General features: G+C 43.6%; 1 protein-coding gene across 4 annotated transcripts in view; it reads left to right on the top strand.

Annotated features, from left to right (window-relative positions):
* BCAR3 (BCAR3 adaptor protein, NSP family member) overlaps nt 1-18,964 on the top strand; it is a 136,101-nt gene that overhangs the window by 40,438 nt on the left and 76,699 nt on the right. For all 4 annotated transcript variants that reach the window (XM_053214464.1, XM_027058563.2, XM_027058566.2 and 1 more), the window contains exon 3: nt 16,630-16,669. In XM_053214464.1, the coding sequence (XP_053070439.1) occupies nt 16,630-16,669 (40 nt within the window). The remainder of the gene's footprint in view (nt 1-16,629; nt 16,670-18,964) is intronic.

Raw genomic sequence — 18,964 nt, 5'->3', positions numbered from 1 at the left:
ATTTTCCAATGAGGTAGAAACTGACTCACAGAAGCAGGAATTGGCTGGCAAAGTGGAAGAAGCAGGACCTTTAGATGTACTCAGGCCTTAGAATCTCTGATAGCCAGGAAGGGAAATGTGTCCTCATCTACAGTAATCCCCCCGCGCCCCCCACCCCCCCACCTGGGCTCTAGGAAGAAAGATTCTCAAAGTTGAAGGAAATGATAAAGAGGATCCCATGGCCTGAGGCTCTGAAAGGGAAACACAGTTGAAGACAACCAGAAATAGCATGCTGAACACTGCTCGAAGGAGGATGAGGTATGTGACCATCCAGGTTGTTCTTGGTTTAGGGATGTGCATGCAGGACTGTCTCCAGCTGGACTCACTGGTTTACAGGATCCCCCTATGTGGCGGGATGAGCCAGGGCCATTCTCATGAATTCATCCTCGGGTACATTGAACATCGACCGTGTGCCTGGCCTTGTGCTGGGTGGTAGAGCTCTAAAGGCAGGCCAGCGACTGCGTCCGTGTGAGGAGTTCAAAGCCACAGGAGAAAGGGATGCCCCTTTTGAACCATCTGACCTCCCCAGCGTCTGTTATGTCCACCTTCTTTGCTGCTGACCCAGCTTCTTATCCACGGTATAGCCCTTCATATCACTCCCTAGTTCTCTTCTGCTTTTCTTGGCCTCTGACCTTAACATATTTCCAGGTATCACATTATTTTTTCTCCTTGACTGGGTGATTGGAAGTTGTACTTTCTAGATAATCCTTCCCCCAGGGCCTGCCTGCTTGCTCTTGTGCTGTCCTGGCCTTGGACCCAGACCAAAGAAAGGTTGGGCCATGCCACCTATGCAACCAAGGACCACATCAGAAGGTGGCTCTGGGTTGTAAAAGAAACAGTGCAGAGTGAGCAGAGGATTGTGAAAAATGCTAAGGGTAACAAAAAGGGCTTTCAGAAGTTATGGTTGGAACAACGAAACCAAAGAGGGGGAGGTGAGAGAAACCAAACTGCTGAGCTGCTGTTTGGCTTGCATTTTTTCTGTCAAGGAAATGACTTCCCTGATTGGAAAGGGTAGGATCCATGTAAAGGAAGAGAATTCCCAGCTGGAGTAGGAGAGGCCATGGCAAGGGGCTCTGATGCCACCAGATGAGGTGAAGCCCCAAGGCCCAAGAAGACCAAGGGGGCCCAAGGCCAAGACGATGCAGGCACCTCAAGGTCCACGCCAATGCAGACCAACTTTGGAGGAGTGTAGGCGTAACAAGCTACAGCAAAGATGCAGATGAATATCTTAATTTTCAAGAAAGGAACTAGAGAGACAATAGAAACCTGTAAAATAAGATTGAACTGATCTCAGGAAATACTGTAAAAGGACTGGACAATGATTTTTGCATACTTGCTGGAGGAAACATCGACCGTTAGCGTATTAGGGCTTTGCCAAAAGCAAGTCAGACCAGATTAATTTCCTGCCTATAGAGGAAGCTTGAGAAGGTGTGTGAGCAAATGCCAATCACTGGTGATATCCTTCAGGTGAGAGGCAGGCCAGATGGTAGTACATGAAGCGTGCTGTGGACTGTGTCCTGATTGACCCACGTCTCGCTCTGCCTAGTCCAGCTAGTTTTTTAAAAACTGTTTATATGGACATAAAGATCACACTGGGGGGTGACGTGAATCTTAGAAGAATATGTCAAAATGACACAAATGAGATCCAAAAAAGATCATGGCATTTTGAAAGAATAGACCAAATCTAATTGCATAAGGCTCTAGTGAGAGGCTTGGGGCACCGGGGTGGCTCAGTCGGTTGAGCATCCGACTTAGGCTCAGGTCACGATCTGGCAGTTTGTGGGTTTGAGCCCTGCGTTGGGCTCTCTGCTGTCAGTGTGAAGCCTGCTTCAGATCCTCTGTCACCCTCTCTCTCTCTCTGCCCCTTCCACACTCTTCCACGCTCACGTTCTCTCTCTCAAAAATATTTAAAAGAAAAGACTCTAGTGACTTGCCCTAGAATTCAGCAAAGTCAAAGTATGGGGTTTGGCTTAATAGTCACATATGAGAAATATTGCAGGATTTGGATAAGTGCAGCCTCAGAATGAGTCAGCAGTGTGCTATGGTCATCAAAGAAGCTAATGTGATTTTAGGAGCATTAACTAAAGTTTAATATTCAGATGAAGGGAAGTGGTCACACTTGGCTGCTCAGATCACATATCTGGTGAATTGTTTTTAGCTCTAGACAACCAGAAATAGAAGATGAATTCCCCCAGTGCAGACCAGTGAACTTCTGTCGAGGCCACTCCTCTACTCCAAAGCAGATCTTTGGGTTTAATCCTTAAAGAATATCCCTAAGGTTTTGTGTATTAGTGAAAAGGAACTTCTCATGTCCTATATTAACCCTGGGAGGAAAATATGAAATACGCACCAACCTTAATCCTGTCGACTCCTAGTGAAGCCTATGTTAACAAATAAGGTCAATAAATACATTGCGAGATGTGGGAGAGTGAATCTCTTCTCATTTATTTTGCAAGGTGATGAAACAAAATACATTGAGCGCACATCTAGAAGTGTTGCAGTTCTCTGTTTTTAAAGCTGCATCCCTTTTTAAGTTAGCAGAGGCTGTATACATAATATGCCCCTGCCTAGTGTAAGAAAGGCAGGGGACTTTCATGGGATTCCCAGCATCAGTAAAGAACCTGTCCATCAAATCATATCCCGGTGGATATTTTTCCGGGACCTTCATCTCTACTTGCCAGGCCAGCCATCTTTCAGGCATCCATTTCTTCTCATTTTCCCAGAAACCAATGGAAATGGCCCTGTAGTAAACTCTCTGTCCATTTGGTGATCTTCCTAATGAACTTCAAACATGACATTTCAAACATATCCAGAGAGATTCATTTTCAGCAGGAGCAGCCAGCTTCTCAGTGTCACTTTGAAAACTTCTGGTCTCATTGGGGCTGAGAAGCCAGGCACTGCCCTAACAGCAGTGACGGTCCGTTGCTGAGGGGGTTCTATCTGAGGCTGCCACGGTTCAGTCACAGGCCTTTGGCTAAATTATCTTCTTGCTGCGGAGGCCTATTTCTCAAAAACAACATTTCTCTCTCATTCCCTGTCTCCTTCCAATGTTGTTAATCTCTTGGTGAACCCAGGGAGTGTGACAAAGGGAAAGTTGGGGTAGAGGTCTTTTGGACACACACAAATTCAAACTCGTTCATTCATTCACTCAAACTGACATTTATGGAGCAACTCTGCCCTGGGGATACAAAGGTAAATAAAATAGGGGTGCCTAGGTGGCTCAGTCGGTTGAGCATCTGACTTTGGCTTGGGTCATGATCTCATACCTTGTGGGTTCAGGCCACACATCAGGCTCTGTGCTGATAGCTCAGAGCCTAGAGCCTGCTTTGGATTCTTTGTCTCCCTCTCTCTGCCCCTCCCCTGCTCTCGTGTGTGCGTGTGTGCTCTCACGCTCTCTCGCTCTCTCTCTCAAAAATAAATAAACATTAAAAAAAACAAAGATGAATAAGATGAAATATGGTCCCTCTTCTCTGTGAGCTCATAGCCCGTTAAGGGAGATGGACAGGAGTACACATATTGTATTGAATTATAATTATTTGTTATAAAGTTTTATAATGAATGAAAAAGAAGTGCTGGGGAGATGTTCTTCTTTGAGCTGTGGGAGGCAAGGGAAGAGTGGTCGGGGAAGGTGGAAATGAATGGGAAGACAGTGGGGACTCCAGGCCTTTAGGTTCAGGGAATGTCAAACAGTTTGGAGTTACTGGAGCATCAGGAGCAAGGTGAGGAGACGAGGCTGGTGAGATGAGCAAGGCTTAACACCATGGATATCATCTAATAAAATATAAAATGAGAATGCTAGACTGTCCCACATACTAATCTTACTTAAAAGAACATGATCTAGTAAGGAATATTGTCCAGTGGACACAAACTCTCAGTAGACTTAAAACCTATTGCTGTCTCTTCCTTCCTTCAATCCTTCTGTCCCCCCTTCACTCCAACTAAGATTCTGAAATGTTGATGGCTCTTCCTGATAGAGAAGGGAGGGTGATGGCTCTAGATTCTAAGGCCATACCCATATAGGAATAGGCTGCAGCCATCAAGTTGCCAATGGAGGGCATACTTGGTCCCAGTTGTTGGCTTCACCTCCCCTGATTGTGTGACATGCCCTGGTCATGAGTTGGTTAAGAGTGGTAAACCGGTAGACCTCCTTGGCCCCGCCACTTTAGGTAAACAGGGACCCACGGGTCCCACTCATCTCTTTGTCTTGCATTTCAGTTAAGTGTTCTAGGAATGAATTTATTTGTGATGAATGAACACCCACAAAGCAAGAACTCCAACCCAGACATACAAGCCTTCTAGTCCGTACCCTCAGTAAGTTGTAAATAGAAGATTTTGCAGTGTTCTGGGAACTTTGCCCTACTTTATAGGGTCTGTGTGGATTCTTTGTGTTCTAATGTAGACACTGAGCGTTTGTGAATCGTGACAGTTCTGTTCTCCTTTCCACTTCTTATACCTTTTCTCTCTTGTTTTTAAAGTTTGTTTATTTTGGGACGAGAGAGGGAGAGAATCTCAAGCAGGTTCCACGCTGTCATTGCAGAGCCTGACACAGAGCTTGATCGTGTCCTGAGTCAAAATCAAGAGTTGGATGCTTAACCAACGGAGCCACCCAGGCACCCCTCTTGAAGCTTTTATATCATTTTCAAGTAACAAATAATTCCAAAGTTTGGCAGAGCTTGCTACATAGTATAACCACCTAGGCCTGTGGGAAGATACTGAACTGATTGAGTTTTTTTAAATGGCTATATTCAGTTTTCTGTTTCTTTTCTGAGTCTGTTTTAGTATTTTCTAGGAATTTGTTCATTTTCGCTAAGTTTTAAAATTTATTGGCATAAAGGTGTTCATAGTGTTCTCTTACTGTGCTCCCTCGTGTCTATGGCTATGCCCTCGTCATTCCTATATCGTTTTGTGCCTTCTCTCTTTTCCCCAGGGATTACATCTGTCAGAGGTGTATTTTATTAAGCTTTCCAAAAACAAGGCTTTATTTGTTGCTTCCCTGTTGTGTCATTGTTTTATATTTAATTTCTCTCCACCCCCCCCCCACCTTTTTTTAAATCTCTGTTCTATTTGTGTTTACTCTTTTTACTTAAGCTGGACACTTAATTAGTTTCGGTCTTTTTTTTTCCTAAAAATAAGCATTATAGCTACACATTTCCTTCAAAATATCACTTTTATTATATCCAAATGTACTATACTCTACCTTCTGAAAATCTGTTTTGCGAATTTAATCTAGTTAAGAGTTACCGTGTTTAGTGATGTACAATCTTTGGGCTTATAGCTGCTGCTTATTCCGTACGTCTGTACTAGCTGTACATTTTTTAAAACCTATGGGTTTTTTAAATTGCCTTATTTTGTCTTTTTAAAAATACGCTACTCTTCATGGGGTGCCTGGGCGGCTCAGTCGGTTGAGCGTCTGACTTCAGTTCAGGTCATGATCTCATGGTTCATGGGTTTGAGCCCCATGTCAGGCTCTGTGCTGACAGCTCGGAGCCTGGAACCTGCTTCGGATTCTGTGTCTCCCTCTCTCTGCCCCTCCTCCGCTCACACTCTGTCTGTCTCCAAAATAAATAAACATTAAAAAATATTTTTATTAATGTTTATTTATTTTGGAGACAGAGAGAGAGCGTGAACGGGGGAGGGGCAGAGAGAGGGAGACACAGAATCCGAAACAGGCTTCAGGCTCTGAGCTGTCAGCACAGAGCCCGATGCGGGGCTCGAACTCACAGACCGTGAGATCATGACCTGAGCCAAAGTCGGCCGCTTAACCGACTGAGCCGCCCAGGCGCCCCTAAAAAATATTTTAAAAAATTAAAAATAAATACTCTACTATTCATTTAATGGTTACTTTTAAAATATAATTACTTTATAAAAGATAAAGTGAAACAGTACTTCTTTCTGAACAATACAGGACCTTAGAACACTAGCCCCGGCTGTGGCCTTCCACTTGGCTTATATGCCATTGTTGTCCTATATTTTAGTTTGTCTTTTTAAAAAAAATTGTGGTAAAATGCACATAATGTAAATTTTATCATCTTAGCCATTTTTAAGTGTACAGTTAATGAGTAATGAGTTAATGAATAATATTAAGTACATTCACATTGTTGTGCAACCAGTCTCCCCAACTCTTTTTATCTTGCAAAATGGAAACTCTGTACCCTTGAAACAACTCCCCATCTTCTCACCCCAGGTCCTGGTAACCACTTTTGTTCTTTCTGTCTCTGTGAATTTGATTACTCTAGGCACCTCATATAAGTAAAACTATACAGTATTTGTCCTTTTGTGACTGGCTTACTTCACTTAGTATAAAGCCCTCAAGGTTTCTCCCTGTTGGAGCAGGTGTCCTAATCCCCTTCCTTTGCAAGGCCCCGTAATATTCCACTGTATCTGTATACAACATCTTGTCTATCCACTCTTCCGTCAGCGGATGCTTGGGTTGCTTTCACATTTTGCCTTCTGTGAATAATGCTGCTGAGAACATGTGTGCATAAATATCTCTTCAAACCCTTCTTTTAGTCCTCCTGGGTGTCTACTCAGAAGTGGAATTGCTGGATCATACTGCAGTTCTATTTTGAATTTTTAAAGGAACCTCCACACTGTTTTTCCTAGCAGCGGTACCATTGATATTCCTACCAACCATGCATATGGGTTCCAACTTCTCCACATCTTTGCCAGCACTTTATATATATTTTTTTACCTCCACATATTATATATTCATCTCATTTTATCCCACTAGTGCTGGTTTGGAGCTGCCTATATGTTTACTAGTTACTTTGTGCAACACTCATTCTTAGATCTTAGGCTGTTCTTTGGGCATCCATTTCATTCTTCCTGAACGGTGTTCTCTGCTTTTATTTATCTAATATTGTCTTTCTTCACCCTTATACTCGGTAGTTTCACTGGGCAGAAAATTTTGAGCTCCTCCCTTTCCTCTATGGCTGAGGAAAACAGGCTGTCAGCCTCAGCGTCATTGCTCTGAGGGCAAATCCTTCCTTTGCTCTCCAGCTGCTTTCACCATCTTCTCTCTGTTCTTGAGGGTCTGTGCTTTCATTGCAATGTGTGTAGGTGGGACTTTATTTTTGTTTATACTGCTTAGGATGCACCGGGATGCCTGAATCTGAGAATGGGTATCTTTCATTTATTTTGAAGATTTCCCATCATTATTTATTTCCCTGACTATTGCTCTTTCTCTCGGATTTTCTTCTTGTAGAGTTCAGGTTAAATGTAATTAACCTTCCCATTCAACCTTCAACATCTCTTTTATATTTTCTGTCACCTTTTCTCTCTGTGCTGTGTTTCATATAGTTTGTTTATATATTTGTCATATTTTCTTTAGCCATGTTTAATCTGCTATGTAGCAAATTATATGTATATATTATAATCTGTTTTTTTTTTTATTTTTATAACCACCTGTTTATTCTTAGATCACTTTTTGATTCCATCTTTTACTTTTTAAAAAATTTATCATACATTGTTAGGGGCACCTGGGTGGCTCAGGTGGTTAAGTGTCCAACTCTTTATTTCTGCTCAGGTCATGATCTCACAGTTTTTATGAGTTCAAGCCCCATGTCATGCTCTGTGCTGACAGTATGGAGCCTGCTTGGGATACTCTCTCTCTCCCTCTTTCTCTCTTCTTTCCCTGCTTGTGTTCTCTCTCTCTCTCTCTCTCAAAATAAATAAATAAACTTAAAAAAAATTTATCACACATCGCTATTCTGTAGCCCATGTCTGGTATTCTAATATCTGAGGTCTTCGAGGATCTCAGTCTGTTGTTGTTTCTGCCGACTTCAGTGATTGGGGCTTGCTTCCTTGTGCAGATGGTTATATCTGAAGGGAAATTTATGTTTAACCACATTTGTGGATATCCTGAATGGCATTCTGTTGATAAAGTTTCCCCCCAGAAAGTATCTGTGCTGTTTCCTTACTAGTGGCACCACCAACCCAAACACTTTAATTTCTCAGTTTTGGCTTCTCTGTCCAAGCAGAGCAGTATAAATTTGAATCCCAGCTGACAAGACAGCTGATCTGTGGCTACAAGCTCTTAGGGGAGACTGTCACTGCTGCCGTTATTTTTTTTCACCATCAGAATTTGTAGTGGGGACAGTAGGTTTCCTTCTTGGTTCCCTTTGCTAGAAAGCATGCTACCTACTTAGTTCTTATTTATTTTTGAACATTCCTTATGCAGAGGTAGTGTTAGTCGGATTCTGATGGCTCACACATTGTGCATGGCTCTATGGTGAGCTGTTCACCTCTGCAGACCCGAGACTCATCCTCCCTGCCCTGCTCCTTACCCTGCTGTTGTCCATGTTTTGTGTTTTTGACGTGTTCTCTGTTTCTGTATCTGTTTTGTTCATGTCTGTGCTTCTTGAGGCTTTATCTTTCTTGTGACGTCACCAATGCATTTGAAAATACATTCATACTTTAATTCGTCGTCTAGTTTTTGGAATATCTGGTCTACCATATTAAGCAAATGAAAGCCCTGTAGTAGAAATTTCTGATTTCCTGAGGCCTTATGTGGACTATATACAAAGGTGGGTTTTGGTGATTTATATTTTTATTTGTCCATTCTCGCCCTTGTTTATTGATTAATTGGCTGCTCTGTGACAAATATGACTCAAAGGGCATGGTATACATTGGTGAGCAAGACACAAATAGTCCTTACCCTCATGGAGCTTACAGCCCCATGAAAAAGACAGAAACAAGCAGTGGTTGCCCTCTGGTGTGGGACTGATGGAGAAGACCAAAGAATTATGTAAAATTATGTAAAACAGGTATTCTTGGCTGGTATCTAATAGCCACCTAGTTCTCTGTGTTTCCCTCTTGAGTTAACTATTTTTGTTGGTGTTAAGGGATCCCTTAAATGTTTGTTATATTTCGTAGTTTATGGGAAAGATTTGTGTGTTCATAACTTGAAAGATGTGAAAGACTCCACTGAAAGTAACTTATTTAACAGTTGAAAAGGAAGGGAGCTCATCTGAAACCTTCAATAGCTGAATGCCAGCAATCATACTGCACTGCGAACCATGGACAATAGGTGGTAATGGGGCTAATTCTTATGCAGATCCCAGTAACCTTGAAAGTTCTTCTTGTGCTTGAAAAAGGTGTTTGTTAGTTTATTCTTTTTTCTTTCTTTAATTCTTTTAAGTATTTTATTTTAGAGAGAGAGAAAAACTGAGAATCTCAGGCAGGCCCCACGCTCAGCACGGAGCCCACCATGGGGCTTGATCTTACAACCCTGGGATCATAACCTGAGCTAAAATCAAGAGTCAGATGCAGGCACCATGCTAATTCATTCCTAATGAGTGTATTGAGGTGTGCTAGGCACCATCTACTTAGTTCCCTTAGAAAGAATTTAGTAAGTACCCTTACCTCTCTTTTCCCTTTGACCCACTGAATCCAGTCATTTACCACCTATTGTCACTTAGAAAACTCTCCTGGGGCACCTGGGTGGCTCAGTGGATTAGATTAAGCACTGACTTTTCAGCTCAGGTTCATGAGTTCAAGCCCCACCTCGGCCTCTGCTGACAGCTCAGAGCCTGGAGCCTGCTTTGGTTTGTGTCTGTCTCTCTTTCAGCGCCTCCTCTCCTCGCACTGCCTCTCTGTCTCTCTCTGTCTCTCTCAAGAATAAATAAACATTTAAAAAGTTGTTTTAAAAAAAGTCTCCTTAATCTATACACCGTCCCTGCTCTCTCTGTTCCTATAGTCCAGGCCTTGCCCTCTCTCACCCAGACTGCTCCAACATCTCCTTTGGTTTTCCTGACTCTGTCTTGCCCCCCACGAATCTGTTTTCCACACCAGTGCAGGGGGATTTTTCTAAAACACAAATCTCTGGTTATTCTGCAGCTTAAGATTTGTCAACAAATCCCATTGCTTTCATAAGTCTAGACATGTTTACATGGCCTCCAAACCCCTTATGCTCTGGCACTGCCTCTTCTTCATCCTGATCTCCAACCCCCCACCACTCCTGAGCTTCCCCCAACCCTGTGCTTCTGTTACTTGTTCTTTCATTCATTAATTCAGCAAATGGTTGCTGGGCAACTGCTGTGTGCAGAGCACAGGGGATATCAAGGTGAGTAAAGCAGAGAAAGTCTCAGTCTTGTAGGATTATATTCCATAAGAAAGACCTGAGCAAATAAATATTTCATGTGATATCAGATAATATGGGAAAGAATAATGTCAGATAAGGTGATAGAGGGTAGCAGCAGTACTCATTTAGATAGGTGTTTAAGGAAAGCTTCTCTGAGGAGGTGTTATTTGAGCAGAGACCTGAGTGATAGGAGGGAGTGAGCCTTTGAGAACTGCAGGGAGAATGTTCTAGGCAAAGGAACAGTAAATGCCAAGCCACAGAGGCAGGGACCAGCTTGGCATGTTTGAGTGCCAGAAAGAAAAGTCAGTATGACCTGACTGGAATGAGTGGAATGTATTAGTATGCTTTTGCTGCGTAACAAATTGCCACAAATTTGGTGCCTTAATACCTGTTTATTGCCTCATAGTTCCTGTAGGACAGAAGTCCCACAGAGCTCAGCTGGGTTCTTGCTTACAGGTCTCAAACCCAAGATGTCAGCAGCTGTGTTCTCATCTGAGGCTCTGGGAAGAATCTGCTTCCACAGTCATTCGGGTTGTTGGCAGAACTCCGGTCCCTGGGATGGTAGGACTGAGATCTCTGCTTCCTGGCTGTCTTCAGGGGACGGCTCCCATGTAGTGGCCACCCAGAGTTTCGTGCCATGGGCCTTGTCACAGGCCATGTTGTAATGTCACCCTGGTAACAGGGTCCTTCATGTCCAGGCCCCCTCGCTTTGCATGTCTGGTCCGTTTGGATCGTTGCCAGATCGTAATGTCAGCTGACTTGGGGCTTACATGTGCAAAATCCCTTCACAGCAGTACTGAGATTACTGTTTGGTTGACTTTCGGGGTGGGGGTGGGGAATCTTGTTGGAAGATATCTTTAGAATTCTGTGCACCAGAGTGAGGTTGGGGAGCTGGTGGGGACCATGCCAAAGAGGGCCTCAGAGAACCTGGTAAGGACTCTAGGGTTTTTCTTGTGATTGGATGGGAGTTATTAGAGGATTTTGATTTTGGTAAGGATCATGCTGGCTCCTGTGGAGACAGTGGAGCCGGGAAGGCATTGCAGGGGTCCAGGCGATAGATGATGGTGGCCTGGACCAGAGCGGAATTACCCCTGAATGCTGTGGTTCCCCAGGTATGCCACATTGTCCCGTGTCCCCATGTGTTTGCACATGCTTCTGCTGTTTCCTGGGCATTTCTCATCACCACCTACCTCACATCTTCTTTACCCGATGAGTCTCTACCCGGTCCTCAAACCTTAGCTCAAAGGTTGCCTGAAAGGCCCCTTCATGGTATTTCCTTCCCACTGAAACTTAACTTGAGTTGTGCTGGGTCTGTTCATCTGTCCTTGCCACTTGATTGCAGCCTCTCTGGGAGCAGGGCCTTTGTCTTTGGTTCTTCTGTTTCCATTGTCTGGCCTACAGCACAGCATATTGTAGATGCTTGATAATGTTGGTAGGATGGATGCAAGAACTATGGAGATACTGGGAATGAAGTGTCTCCTAGTAGAGGAGGAACTGTATACAAATAAATACATGATAGAATGAACCAGAATGCAAATACCATGCCGTGTGCACCAAGGAGGGGAGCCAACTCTGCAGATTACTGGTGTGCGTGGAGCCTTTTTTCTACTCAGTCAGGAACAGTTGGATCTAGTTTCTCTCATCCCTCCACTGCATGAAAGAATCGTCTTATTACAAATGATTCCTCTTTATGTTATTTCCAAAAGGACATTTGTTTGGCAACACTGTTAGCCATCAATTTATTCTGTAATATTTAAAGAAGTCAAAACATTCATTCATTTAAAGCATTTTATAATTTAAGACAGATGTAGGGTGCTTCGTTTCTCATCTGTATGCCAAGCACTCAGAAAAGATCTGTGGTAGTGAAATTTTGCTTATATACTTACTCAAGATAGTTGAGTAACTCCAAATAGCTTACCTGTAGGTCAAGTGTCCTCTTAAGAGGGAGGAACTCTGAACCTGGTTACTGATGAGAAACAAACTGAAATAGGAAAGACCCCATTTCTGTGGCTTCTGACCACACATCCCTCAGTCTGAACTTAGGAAAACAGGGTGCTGGAGAGAATAATTTAACTGGCGTAAACATAGTGATGTTATTTAAAACTTAATAAACTTGAGAACAAAATAACAAGAGAGTCCAGTTTCATTCTGCTGCTTTCCTGCGGTCTGTGGACCGTGCCCTGCGGGGCAGCATGCCTGACAGAGGGCCCATGGGCGCCTGCCAGCCTCGCCAGGTGTAAGAAGAGATGCACACGACATCATGGATTCACATGGGTGGGATTCATAATGTGCAAAAGCAAAATAAAACAAAAAAAAAAACTTTTCATTTATATTGCCAAGTCCCTCTGTTTGTTTTCTAGTGATCTCTGTCAGAGAATATAAATCTGTGGCTTAAGGAGTGTTTGCTGCACAGACTTGTATGAATAATTGGATATTCTATTTCAAATTAGAGGCTGGGGCTACAGGGCCAACTGCTATGTTTTCTAGCTCCTATCTTTGGTTAGCCGGGATGATGTGACTGGCTGAGAAAGGAGACAGCACTTCTGCTTATAAACATCATTTTAATTTAGTTCAAGGCAATGATTTTTAAAGCCTTTGGATTTGTAACACACCTACTTGGTTTCATTATATCTCCTTGTGTCCCCTCCTTGCCTCTCTAAAAAGGAGACAGAGAACATGAGGATTCTCGAGGGCACCCCCGGGAGCCCAGAACTAGAATCTGAGGACATTTGGATTCCCCTCTGCTCTTGAAGCAGAATGAACAAGGCTCCCTTAGCAGAGTTCAGTTGGGGGCAGGGTCAAGAGGGGCCTTGAGTTTTATCCCTCACCAGAGCCTCCAGTTTCTTCTCTTGTGCCCAGAGAAGTGTACAGTAAAGGATCAAAGAAGAACGAGGTTCATCTAAGGTGGGGGGCATTTTGGAGAGCACCCCAGGCTCCCTGGATGGGAGCGCACAGGCTGCTATGCCCCTAGGCAGTCTTGTCTCTGAGTGCGGGTCCTGCCGATCAGCATGGCCTCAGGAGCCACCCGGGCACAGTGCCTGGCCTGGCCCGTTGGTCACCCCACTTCTGCCTGAGACAGTTGGAAGGATCTCTTCTGAGGGAACCAGCTCAGAGAGTTTTCAGATATGTGTCTAGAGAAAGGAAGAGAGGAACTTTTCAACTTTCAGAGGTGAAAGGAAAAGGATTTTACAGCTAAATCTGGTGAGAAGAGCAGATACTGGACAAAATGCTAAAAAGAATTTACGAAAAGGATGATATTTGAGCACTAAAAAAGGAGAGTTAAAATGGCAAACCATGACTATATGGTCTCGGTATTTGGCAAATACATTCTCCAAAATGAATGAAATGAAGCTCAAGGAAAATATTTGACAGTGTAAGCTGCCAGTGAAAAAATTCAAACTTTCAAGTGAAAGTTAGAAGTTTGGAAAACTTATATCCTCCTCCATGAGCTTGATATTTCCCAAGGCTTTATAAGTTCTGATGAGATCAGTGATGATATTAACAAATGTGATTCTTTTTTTATATTCTAATGAAATGTGTCAAAACTTAGAATAACTGCATAACTCAGTGAACCAGTATTTTCCAGAACAGTGGTTACAGAATCACACATGGATAAAAGGCCCAATCAAGGTGCAAGATAGATGCAAAAGAGTACCAGACATGGTTTAAGATACCGCGTTACAACTGATCGTTTAGAAATTACCACTTGTTGAGTTTTGGTATGGTATCAAGAATAGCCATAAGTATCAGGAAATGAAATACCACTCCCTTCTCCAGTTATGTGTCTATGTGAGGATGGACTTTTTTCTAAACCAAGACCTATCACAACATACTGAATAGACAAGTAGATATGAGATTCAGCTGCCCTATAAGCCAGACATGAAAATGATTTGCAAAAATGTGAGACAGTGTCATTCGTCTCACTAAATTTTTGTTATGAAAACATGTCTCTTTGTAATAAAATTGTTTATATAAGTTTATTTTTTTAATATTAATATTTTGAAAATTTCTGTTTAATTTCTAATATCAGTAATCAGTACATATAACCCACATAAACAAAAGCTCTTTGGGGTCCTCAATAATTTGGAGTGTGAAGAGATCCTGAGACCAAAAACATATGGGAACCATTGACTTCAACTGCCCATACCTATACTATTTATCCATGGATGAAGACATGTATGTATAAATGTATGTAACATACACTAAAAAATTTTTTTTCTGTGTTTATTTATGTTTGAGAGACAAAGCACAAGTGGGGGAGGGTCAGAGAGAGAGGAAGACACAGAATCCGGAGCAGGCTGCAGGCTCTAAGCTGTCAGCACAGAGCCTGATGTGGGGCTCGAACTCAAGAACTGTGAGATCTTGACCGGAGCCAAAGTCGGACGCTTAACTGACTGAGCCATCACACGCCCCCCTTTCTCTCTCACCTTGAGCCTCAGTCCCATTTGCCCACCATACAGGAGTGGGCAAATCGCGAGATCATGACCTGAGCAGGAGTCAAACACTCAACGGACTCGGTCACCCAGGTGCCCCCATAACACACATTTTTAAGTGTACTTAAAAATAAAATTTGAGGGGCGCCTGGGTGGCTCAGTAGGTTAAGCGGCCAACTTCGGCTCAGGTCATGATCTTGCGGTCCGTGAGTTCAAGCCCTGCATCGGGCTCTGTGCTGACAGCTCGGAGCCTGGAGCCTGTTTCAGATTCTGTGTCTCCCTCTCTCTGACCCTCCCCCGTTCATGCTCTGTCTCTCTCTGTCTCAAAAAATAAATAAACGTTAAAAAAAAAAATTAAAAAAAAATAAAATTTGAAGAGAACAGCATTTCAGTAGTTCTAACATCTTTCTGCCCTCACAAAGCCAGACCTCTGGGCAAGATGATTAACCTAAGACTAGATGGCTATATGCCTGAAATGTTAGTTCAGTAGAAAAACAGGGGTTCAAGAACTTAAAAGGGAGCACAGCCCAAGTGCTGTGGACAAAATTTTGAGTCCCTAGCCAGATGGTTCTGTGGATGCAAAGCCTGGTGACACTGAGATGGTGTCCAGAGCATGTGGCAGGAGAAGTGACGACCTGGCACAGCGGATGGACTCTGGATGCCGGATAAATGAACTTGAAGGCAAAGAGTTTTAAGGCTTCGAGGTTTATAGCCCTCTTTAATGGGAATGCACCCAGGGACAGAGAGCTTATGCTGTTCTCAGATCTTTTGGCCCTGCAAAGGAACTCATTCCAGAACCTAATCCACTGACGTGGAAAGGGGCATCTCAGACGCCACGCTGCCTCTGTGCAGGTGCCCTGGGCGTAGTCCCGAATGGACGGTCAAACCAGGCCAAGCATGGCTTTGGGAGTGGTATCCCTGAGCTGTGGGGTTGGGAGTCCTTGTGCTCCGGCAGTGACCTTCTCTCTTGTCCTGGGAAGAAGTGCTGCCATCTTTCGAGGTCTCTCCACTGCCAGGGAAGTGTCACAGCCCACGGGTTTGGGGGTTGAGCCAACCCTTGTGGAGGAAGCTGCTTATCAGTAGGGCTTCTGAGAGACCCTCACCCTCACACTAAGGCCCACTCCCTTGAGAAGACTACTCTTACAGGCTTCACAGCCATTCTGTCCTTTCAAAATGATGCTGTCTCTGTGAGGATGTGTTGAGTTTCTGAAGTTTAAGACTCTGAAGGCAGCTGTCTTTTCACACCTTCTGTTGAGGGGCCACCTCATTATAACTCTGCAAGCACTGAAAACGACCACTCTCACGTCTCCCCCTCCTCTCCTTTGGCCTAGTCAGATTCTCTTCTTTCTGTAAGAAGTCAGCCTCCTTAGGGCCACCTGCTGTTGTTTACTTTTCACTCTCTGGTCAATTCCAGCGTCATATTATGACAGACACGAGCAGACATTAGATAGGGAGAGAAGAATACTTGGGTGCCAAAGAAAATGGGATGGATTTCTCTGCTTGACACCAGGGGTGGGTGGGTAATGGAGGCAGCAATAAAAAAAAGGCAAATGTGGTCTAGAAAGCTGGGTATACAGACTCCATCCTCTCCCCTTGGTGCTAGGTGACCTTGGATAGCCACTGGGCCCACCTCAGTCTCCATTTTCTTCTGTCAAAGTGAGCATGATACAGCTGTCTGATCCAGAGTACCCCTCATTTGGGCATCCAGTCCTGCTTTACACCCACCTCTATCCTCCGTGTTCTTTCCTTCAGATTTCTAGGCTAATTTTTATGCTCGAGTGAAAGTAGACTCACTACATGGAAGTCTAACATTTGGAGCCTGAATGTGATAAAGCACTTGGAGCTTCTAAAGAGAAATTATGGTGGTGTCCTACCATCTACCCCTACCCCCAACACATACCATGAAAGGAATCTGTATTTGTTCTAACTTCCTTATCTGTCTGCTGGGAGTATTGCTGGGGAGGTGGGCCTATCTTAATAATCTGAATGAATAGGGGGAATTAATGTTGGATACGTTTTACTCAGTGCAAGAATGCATTGTTCTCAGTTCTCATACTTACCATTTTCTCTTTTCAGGGATCAGCATCTTCTGGACCCAACCCTGGAATATGTGAAGGTAGGAAACCAGGATTTAACGTGTAATTAGGACACTGCGTAATCGATTTCCCTTTTTTAACACAGTGTTGCCAAATAATGCCGCAGTCTGGCCTGTGTAGGAAGCTTCTCACGTTGGAACAACCAGGGGGTAATCTGACTCTCTCAGGCCTTCAGTAACTTTTGTAGAGGTCTTACGTCATCCTATTATAGGTCTACAGTCTTTTTCCTCTTATCTGAAACCCTCGGGGCCAGATGGGTTTTTAAATTCAGAATTTTTTTAGGAAGGTAATCGGGTACCTATATATAAAAACATCCTCAGAGGGGCCTAGGGTCAGTACTCCGTACTCAAGCTCATTATTTCATCAGTGAAACGTAAGAGTATTCACACAAAGTGAGATAAACAGACTACCAATGATCTTATGTAGTGCAGCTCACGTTTTGCCACCAGATGAGGTCAGGTTTGATTTGCCACCAAATGACTGACTTGAAATTTTTCAGTTTTCAGAGTGTTTTGGATTTGGGGATGGTAGATAACGAATTGTGAGCCTGTGTTTATCTTCGGTGGAGGACTGAAGCCTCCCTGAGCTTTTCTGGGTCGGCTTTCCTTTCCAACAGCCCCTCTCCTATGTGGTGGCTAATCTAGGACTGTGAGCTGTGGGAATACGCTGCTTTTCAGTGGGGCTGACATTCAATGCTTCTAAATAGGCAACACCTGGAAACAGTGGTATCCTTCTGAGCAGAAAGAAAAGATGCTTTTTCCTTCTCCCTTCCCCACACCATCTTCTTAGGTGTGTTTGTGTATATATGTTTGCTTTATTTTCTTTTTGAGAACTGAAATCTGGTACCTGCTATGGTAGAAGAGAGAACTTTGATTTGTCACAGTTTCTTGGATTGATGACAACATATATCCTTAAGTTTTAGGAGAAATGGCGTTATGTTAAGTTTTAAGGTGCTTGCCTCCTGGGAGCCACATTCCAACCTCATTATTGTAAGGGCAGCATCACAGTTTGGGGGTATTTAGGCCTATTGCTGTTTTGTGTGCCTGTGCCTGCCCCATTTTTGGCATTTCTTCTCTCTTTAGACCAGAGGATGGAAGAGAGAAGAGAAAGCTCTATTAGAATCACTTAGTCACTTGAGGTAGTCATAATAAAGTTTGTTGGAAGGGAGGTGGGTATTATTTTTTCCTCTCTCATACCCAGGCTACGTCTGAACTGTAGTTTCACTGCAACAAATGTACAGTCCTAAACCAGTATGGCTGCTGTGTCAGAGTACAAAAGAGCTTTATAAATGATGCCTGTGTCCCTCCTGAACACGTCCACCTTTGTTTTTATGCAGGTTGTATGCTGCAAAACAATAGGGGGGTGCTATTCACAGGACTATGATTTGACTTGACCATGATGTAAAAAATGTGCCCTGGAATTAGGCAGTGTGTAAATCACAGCTGCCTTTTAAAAGCCACCATGTCATGTTTCAGAAATGGGTGTCTCCCACTGTAGGCTCACTCAGGCTGGGCTTATTAGCAAGCACAGACCCTTCCCTTACTCCAGTAACTTGGTTTTTCTTTGACAATGTCCAAGCCTTTAAGATAATCCAGTGATGAATTCTAAGTTAAACATAGATTCTGGAATGATCTGGAATGATATTATTTAAGCTGTCACATCACGTTCATGAATATCGGCCATTCTAAGTTGGGTAAGAAGAGATATGCGGGTTCTTGGTGGCTTCTGCTTGCTAGGCTCTCCTTGCCTTCCCCAGCAGTGAGACGTGATGGGACCGCTCTTAGTGGCTCAAGGGTACTTTTTTCCAAGGACCTGTTGAGGTGTTCCAAAGGTCACTCTTTGCTCCCAACCTTGTCTGAATCTGATCGGGGCTTTATAAATGATGTCCCTGTGCTTCTCCTGGATGCCTCACATTTATTTATTTATTTTTTTATTTCTCACTTTGCCCTTGGTTTGGAGGGGCAGTTTGGGGATTTGTTGGGCAAATGTGGGATATTTCCATTTGTTTCTTTGGGTACAGAAGCTCCAAAAGCATGTTCATGGAGGCCTTTGACCTCCAGGTCTAAATTGACCCATGTGTCACACTTCTTGGGCCAGTGCAGGCTCATCCTAGCATTTCTCAGACTTGGTTGCCCTCTCAAGCCTGGCTGACCAGTCCATGTGATGAAGGCCTTGTAAATGGTGCCTGCTGGAGCCTAGTGACTTTGGAGGGTGACTGAAAATAATCAAGGGAGGTAAGATAGTTGTAGATGAACTGGGATGCAGTTTGGCCCCTCCTGACTCAGAGCTGTTACTTCTCCCTAATCCCCTGGTAT

The sequence above is a fragment of the Acinonyx jubatus genome, chromosome C1 (genome assembly GCF_027475565.1).
Source record: "Acinonyx jubatus isolate Ajub_Pintada_27869175 chromosome C1, VMU_Ajub_asm_v1.0, whole genome shotgun sequence".
Lineage (NCBI taxonomy): Eukaryota > Metazoa > Chordata > Mammalia > Carnivora > Felidae > Acinonyx > Acinonyx jubatus.
This window is presented reverse-complemented; position numbering and strand designations above follow the sequence as displayed.